At 34.5% G+C, this 8,181-nt stretch overlaps 1 protein-coding gene across 3 annotated transcripts; it reads left to right on the top strand.

Moving 5' to 3' along the window:
- Positions 1–697: 697 nt before the first annotated feature.
- On the top strand, positions 698–7,602 carry LOC132695484 (ubiquilin-1). Of its 3 annotated transcripts, XM_060659759.1 has the most exons (8): positions 698–767; positions 884–1,083; positions 1,150–1,333; positions 1,396–1,908; positions 4,521–4,904; positions 4,958–5,160; positions 7,225–7,415; positions 7,470–7,602. In XM_060659759.1, the coding sequence occupies exons 2-8, from the start codon at positions 916–918 to the stop codon at positions 7,471–7,473; spliced, it is 1,647 nt and encodes a 548-aa protein (XP_060515742.1). In that variant the 5' UTR covers positions 698–767; positions 884–915; the 3' UTR covers positions 7,474–7,602. The 3 variants fall into 3 exon arrangements, with proteins under 3 accessions (XP_060515742.1, XP_060515741.1, XP_060515740.1); XM_060659758.1 differs by lacking the exon at positions 7,470–7,602 and having other exon boundaries at positions 4,527–4,904; positions 7,225–7,442; XM_060659757.1 differs by lacking the exon at positions 7,470–7,602 and having other exon boundaries at positions 7,225–7,442.
- The last annotated feature ends 579 nt before the right edge of the window (positions 7,603–8,181 follow it).

Raw genomic sequence — 8,181 nt, 5'->3', positions numbered from 1 at the left:
AAATGGATAATGGGATCAATAATAGCTGTCGGTTGTTTTGAAAAAATATATTATACCTACAACGACCAAAATGAAATGGTTGGTTAATAGTTTTGATGTGTTCGCTATTAATTTTGATTTGTCGTAGCTGCTCCCAGTTATTTAAATTTATTTTATAATTAATGGTTCTAATAAACCAGATTTTTTAAAGTGAGCGCCCTCTGGTACCTGGAAATTGAAGTACCGATCTAGTTTAGGAATTAAAACGATTGGTTTTTTTTGGTCACTAACAGATGGCGCCGCTATGTCGCGCTTTCCAGAATCTTTGGATTATCTATTAAAATTCTTGAAATAACCCAAAATTAAGGCATTTTTTAATTTTTCGGGACTTTCTTCATCGTCATTTACTTACGCTAGACATAGGGTATATATATAACAATGTAATATTTCAACAGTATCAGCAAAACAACTTTTGACTAAGTTTTTTATTTAGTTTTTCAGAAAACAATCATCCCACCCGTTAGATATAATTAACCAGTTTGATATAATTATTCGCACCTTGGGGGACTTTAGAATCCTACTTATCCATGACGCCAGGATTTCCTTGGTCGGTTTAAATTTACACGATAAATACACGCACACCATGATCTGTGGTGCATGATTGGGCAGGTTTCTATGAACCAACCAAAACCAAAGTTAGAAACTTTGATATGTCACGAATAATTATTTGATGTTGACAGTTGACAATTGGGAGTAGAATCAGTTTTTGTGTTGGGAAATTTTGTGTGGTACGTAAGTTATTTAAAGTATTAGGTCCTCGTGCTCATTATAGTAATAACAGAATCTTTGCGTGAGAAATTACTTGCAGCACACAATGTAAATTAATTATGGTTATTGTTTGCAGTTAAAATTTAACAAGTCATTATAGCCACAAATATGGCTGACGATGTTCCGGTAGATAGTGGAAAAATAGAGAATGAAAAGCAGGAGGACAAACCCAAAGATGAAGAAAGTGCACAGCTAAAAAAGGAAATAACCATTCATGTTAAAACACCAAAGGAGAAGGAGTCCTTTAAAGTGTTTGAGGGTCTAAATGTTAAAGAAGTAAGTACTTGAGTTCCTAACCTAAACATTAAATTAACTTCTCTAAGTGTATAAATTCTTTTTCAGTTCAAAGATCTTATAAGCCCAAAATTTAACGCAGAGCCAGAGCAGCTATGCCTAATTTTTGCGGGCAAGATCATGAAAGATGCAGACACTCTTTTGGCTCATAACGTTAAGGATGGGTTAACAATACACTTGGTAATTAGAGCAGCTCCTCTTGCACCTGAAAACACACCACAACGCCCCCCAGGTAACATAACCTTTAATTATTATGTATATTTTTTTCTGATATTTTGGTTATTCTTGTTTTAGCTGATGTTAGTGCAACACCATTTGGAGTAGGAGGACTGGGAGGGCTTGCTGGTTTGGAATCTCTTGGTCTAGGTTCAACTAACTTTATGGAAATTCAAAATCGCATGCAGTCAGAATTGCTGTCAAATCCGGATTTGATTAGAACATTGCTCGATAATCCATTAGTCCAAAGACTAATGAATGACCCAGAGAATATGAGAGCACTAGTAACGCGCAATCCTCAAATGCAAGATTTAATGGAACGAAATCCCGAAATCAGTCACATGCTCAATAATCCCGAATTATTGCGCCAGACTATGGAATTGGCTAGGAATCCATCTATGCTGCAAGAGTTAATGCGCAGTCACGATAGGGCTATGAGTAATTTGGAAAGCATTCCAGGAGGTTATAACGCTTTGCACCGGATGTACAGGGATATTCAGGAGCCTATGCTATCTGCTGCAACCGAACAGTTTAGTCAGAATCCATTTTCTGGGCTTGTGGATGGCACTCAAATCAATAATCCACAGCAAGGTATGTGTCGATTCATTTTGCTACTTATACATTCTTTCTTTGGTTTTGATTTTGCACCTCAAAGCCATAATTTATTTGCAAAGTGTTTGAAAAATGAAAATTAAAAGTAAATTTTGCAATCAATTTTTTAAAGTATTCTCTATGTGTTAATCCCAACTGCCAAAAAAATGTGTATCTATTTATATTCTTTGTTATAAAAAAATATTTTTTATTGGTTTTCAGTGGTCATTGAAATGTTTGATTATTTTTTATCTTAAAGGGAGAATGTTTAGAACCAGAAAATCTTGCAGAAGTATTACTACTTTTTTTGTGTGGAGATTTATTTAGATCTTTTTGTCTCCTGTATTTTTATATATATATATATATATATATATATATATATATATATATATATATATATATATATATATATATATATATATATATATATATATATATATATATATATATATATATATATATATATATATATATATATATATATATATATATATATATATATATATATATATATATATATATATATATTATTATTATTATTATTATTATTATTATTATTATTATTGCCGAAATAAAAAAAATGATCCAATGCCCTATATGAGCAGGCAATCAAGTCCCACGAGGTCGTTTTTCCTGGATCCGGTTTCCAGTGAATTAGTCTATAGCACAATTCTGCATTTGAGTAATTCTAATTCTTTAGACGTCTACAACCTAAATTCAAAAATTCTTAAACATACCGCAACTTTTTTAGCTGACCCCATAGCTCATCTAATTAACTAGATGTTTGAAACTGGAATATTTCCAGAACAGTTAAAAATAAGCAGGGTTGTGCCACTACACAAGAAGGGAGATACCAACGTCCCCTCAAACTATAGACCTATTGCAATCATACCTATAATGGGGAAGATCATTGAAATAATCTTAAAAGATCGTTTGCTGAACTATTTTGAAAAACACAAACTTTTGTGCAAAGAACAGTTCGGGTTTAGGGGCGGAAGTTCCACCACGCATGCTTTACTAAGTCTTGTGGGGAGCATCGTCGAAGGTTTTGACGCTTGTGAGATAGCGGAGGCCACCTTTTGCGATCTCACGAAGGCTTTTGATTGTGTGAATCATGGACTGCTGATGCAGAAGCTCGAGTGGTATGGCATCAGGGGCATGCCTCACAGATTATTGCGCTCTTACCTTAGCGGTAGACTTCAATGTGTCGAGGTGAATGGAAAATTCAGTAGTTCTAGCTTGCCGGTATCGTTTGGAGTGCCGCAGGGCTCGGTGCTCCGGCCCCTGCTGTTTATAGTTTACATCAACGATTTGCCTTCTCACATGCCATGTAGAACTACGCTTTACGCGGATGATACAATTCTTTTATCCCGATCTAGAAACCCATATGAACTTAGTATTGACAGTGTGACCAATAAGACTAGAGCGCGTGAATGGTTCGGGTCGAACTCCTTACAGTTAAACGAAAATAAAACGAACAATCTTATTTTCTCTTGTAGCAAGGTGCATAATTTAAACAATGCTCCGGTTAAGGTACTTGGAGTCTGGATCGATCGTACTCTTTCTTGGAAGGATCACATTGAACACCTTTGCCACAAACTGTCAAGTCAATTGTTTCTAATTAGATACTTAAACAAGTCACTCATTCCTATCATGTCAAGACTTGCTTATTTCGGATTGTTCCATTCTCATTTAGCGTACGCTATTGTTTTGTGGGGTGGTTCCGTGCATGCCCGCAAGGCTTTTCTTATGCAAAAAAGAGCGATACGTGTGATTGCGAATGCAAAGCCTCGTGATCACTGCCGCCCGCTCTTCTCAAAGCTTAATATTTTGACCTTACCATCACTATTTATTTACTATACGGTCACTCTCATACATGAGCTAAAGAACGATATGCCTAAGCACTGTGATCGCCACAATCACTACACCAGGGGATCTGAATTAATTGTCCAGGGCCATTCTAGGCTGCGCACATCCGAGTTAAATAAATTGTACATTAATTACTACAATGTTCTACCAACCGTTGTCAAGGATCTGCCATTCACTAAATTTTGTAATATAATAAAACAATTTCTATTGGAGAACGCATTCTATACTGCAGATGAGTACATCCGTGTTGCGTCACGAGTGTCTCCATAATACTGATTGGGAATTTATTTATTTACTTATTTTTTTTTTACCTAATTTTTGTTTCAATGTTTGATGTTTGTCTATCTAATAATTATGTTGCTCTCTATGAATGTTATTAGAATGTGTTTGATACTGTGACTTGCCATTTGTTGTTCTTGTAATGTATTTAATGGCCAATAAAGTCTAAAGTCTATTATTATTATTATTATTATTGCTTAGTTTTGGTAATCATTAAATTGTTCGATAATAAGAGTTTTAATTCAATATTTGTTTATAATAATTTATTTTTACCATTTTAATTTTTTGCGTAAGTTTTTCTTTAAATTCACAGAAAGTGGACCATTATTTTTTTTCCTCATGGTTGACTTTTGACCCAACCTTTATATAATAAGCTGCCCCAAGGTTTTTGCATAATTTTTCAAACACCCTGAATATAAAGTGAACATTCGCGTTCTATCTAAAATGCAAACTGCTGTTGGCAGGAACAGAAAACCGAGAACCTTTACCTAATCCATGGAACAGAAATGCGTCGACTGGTAGCACACCTAACCCAACAACTCCGGGCCGGAATGTAATGAATAGTCCACCGATGGCCAGCTTGCTGCAGCAAATGTCAGAAAATCCTGGCTTGATCCAGAATATGTTATCGGCTCCCTATACACAGTCCGTACTGGAAGCATTGGCTGCCGATCCGAATATGGCGAACGCTTTAATGGCGGATAATCCGTTGCTGTCTAGAAACCCCCAGTTACAAGAGCAGATGCGTACCATGATGCCTCAATTTTTGCAGCAACTTCAGAATCCGGAGATGCAGAATTTAATGACCAATCCGCAAGCTCTTAACGCCATTATGCAGATCCAACAAGGTAAGCGTTGGTCTCTTAACGATCTATAATAAGGGTTGGTTCATTGTCTTTAGGAATGGAGACTCTGAGACAGACGGCTCCGTCTCTGATAAATACATTCGTGCCCCCCATGGTACCGACCACTTCGACACCTACCACAACAAACGATAACCCTACAAATACTACGGCGACAGCAACCACAAGCACTGGAGCCCCAGGCACCACGACCACCTCTACAGCTGCAGGAACTAGATCAGCCACCGATCCATTTTCAGAGGTTAGTTTGTGGTTCATAAGGGGGGGTAGTGGTTTATATTATTATAAGCTGGTTGCTTTCGCACAATCGATGAAATCCAATCTTTGCCAAAGCATACGCGCTCCTCACTAAACTCGAGATCTCAGTAAGGGCGGCGAAAAAAAAATTTTTTGTCTCCGTTCTCTGTAGACCGAACCCATTTTTGGCTATAAATTTCGAACGGATTAAGGTAGGGGGTTGAAATTTGGCTATTCGCACAATATATGTAAAAATGACTGCGGTCAAGCTTCGGCGTCCATCTTATTTTTACGATTTTCGACTGCTTTTTGAACTTTGCTATTAAACACAATAACCATTTCTCGAAAATTGTTCATCAGATCGAAAAAATTTTTGAACGAGAAGACGCGGAATATTGACGCCCATAAACTTTTATTGTTGACAGTATTTTGAAAATATACAGGATGCGCCGGTATTGCCAAAAATCTGGAAATTTTAAGGAAAATTGACTGTAATTCTAAATAATGGTAATGGTCGGCGGTTTCTTCTACATGACAGTGTAGCCCATAGAGAGAGCTAAAACTCTTGTATTTAAAGTTTTCGCGTATTATACAGGATGTTCGAAATATAACGTGTTATGCTGAAAAATGCAGCAAGCGTCCGAAATTTGCAGCTATTGACTTAAAATTTGGGACTTTGGTAGAAGTATACCGCCGCATGCAAATTTGTAAAAGCTAAGTGCAATCGGGCTTAGCCAAATAATTTTTAAATATTTTCAAAAAAATTTTTGTCGGCATTTTGGCCTGTATAAAAAAACAAATTCTATTTCAGTTAGTTTTTCGATTATGTACAGGATTTGTCAATTGTGAACAACAATCTATCAACCATGAAAATTGCTTTTTTCTGTAATAAATTATTAACCGTAAATCAAAATTATTGAAAAATATGGACAATTGGTTTAAACACTGGTATAGGGCGCATCAAGAGCTACAATTTTTGTATCTGGGATTTTCGTCTATAACACACGCTACTCGAGATATTTGAAGAAATCTATATGAAAATCACTATTCCGGGTCTCAGTCAAGATGCGATGACGTCATTAATTGTTACGATGCACTGCATGGTTTCAGAAAAAACCTATTTTCTCTAAAACCATGTACTATTTTGGAAAAATTCTCGGACCAGGAAAGATCCAGAACAATAACCTTGATTTGCTGATTTTTTCAGAAAGCGGTTTGATTAAAGATTAAAGAAGCCTCTTTCATATAACTATAAAATTAGACAAAATGTTTTTGAATGATTAATAAAAAAAAACTTCTTTTTCTTTAATAAAAATTTTGCACCTGGCATCTCGAAAACAAATCAAGTTACGACCTATGTTCATGGAAAAGGTTTATTTGAAAAAGTATGTTTTTTAGGAATTTTTCGAATTTTGTTAGCACTAGTCTGGAAAAATAAAACCATTGTTACTTGAAAAAAGACAGATAGTTATGCCCATTTTATATATTTTCAGTTTACGGATCTCCCATAAACATATGTCCTAACTTGATTCGTTTTCTAAAAATGCAGTTTATAAGTTTATAATAAGAAAAAATTATTAATTATTCAAAAACCTTTTTTCTGATTTTGATTAAACTTGGCATGCAAATTTGTAGTAATAAAGAACTTCTTTCAACGCAATTAGAATAAAAGTGTTAATCCCAGTGGCGTCACCTCAAACTTAAATTAAAAATGTTTCCGGATTTGTTCGTAGACCACTTAAGCAATAACTAAAAATCCAAACAATAAATATCTAATTAAAAAAATCCACGTTTTCCAGGGACTATTTGGTTCTTAACAACATGAAATATTTCGTCATGTAAAAGAGATAATTTTTTGTGGACAAGAACAATTTTAGACATTTTCCATATACCATATACATGGATTAAAAAGTATTACAAAGCGAAATTTAGTTTTAATTATTTTAAAAGCTTTTCCCACCTCATATAACTTTCAATATATTGTTTATATATGTTTGGGCAATTAATAAATATATAAATAAATAAATAAATGAATAATGTATATTTTTTGTATTTTATGTGTTTTCAGTTTATGGCTCGGATGGTGGCAGGAATGGCAACGAACGCGACCGATAGGTCCATTCCTCCGGAAGAGCGTTACCAGCAGCAACTGGAGCAATTGACTTCGATGGGATTCTTGAACCGCGAAGCCAATCTACAGGCCTTAATATCGACATTCGGGGATATAAACGCGGCCGTCGAGAAACTACTCGCTCTAGGGCAGTTATCGATGAGCTAACCTTATTGATTATAACGTTTTATGTTTTTTTTTAGGTAATAGGTGTTGATAGTTTCCATTATTAAATTACCCGAATCTGATTTTGCATATTACACGAATATTTACCTAACAATGGTGCTTTGGATACCAGAGAGCAGAAAAAAATATTATTTTCATCGTTTCAAATTTATTGTAGAAAGATGTCCTTAAATTAAAATTTTCAAAATTCGCGATACTTTTTACTAAAAAAAAATATTTGGGGAAAATCGCGGGAATTATTGAAAATAATCTGCATTTTATTGGTTTAACTGAAGAGAAAAAGAAATATTTTTGTTGAAAAAAAAATATCCAAGGTAAGAAAAAAATTAAATTGAAGCAGCATTATTGGTAATTAAGAGGGGCACTAATATACGAGCGTTTTCTAACTTGCAACTACATTGAAATACCATATTTTTGGGTTTTAAGAAATTGTCCATTTGAAATATATAGGAATCATGATACCTCTCGGGCTATGGTATGTACAGGATGCTTCAAAAAACATTCCACTAATTTCTAGGCTAATTACAGAACATTGGTTAACAAACGTGGTAAAATGGGCACCAAGAAATCGCTTTTTAATTATTTTTTATACCATATACCACGATTTCATTATAAAAGTTCAAAATTGACTATATTTTTACCTCATAGATGAAAATTGCTGAAAGCAGTATTTTTCTACTTTAAACAAGGTTACTTTTTTTACTTTATTAGAAAATTTAAAAACAATAC

Source organism: Cylas formicarius, unplaced genomic scaffold (genome assembly GCF_029955315.1).
Source record: "Cylas formicarius isolate icCylForm1 unplaced genomic scaffold, icCylForm1.1 PGA_scaffold_12__32_contigs__length_19106922, whole genome shotgun sequence".
NCBI lineage: Eukaryota > Metazoa > Arthropoda > Insecta > Coleoptera > Brentidae > Cylas > Cylas formicarius.
The sequence above is the reverse complement of the archived record's forward strand: the minus strand, read 5'-3'. Positions and strand labels throughout refer to the sequence as shown.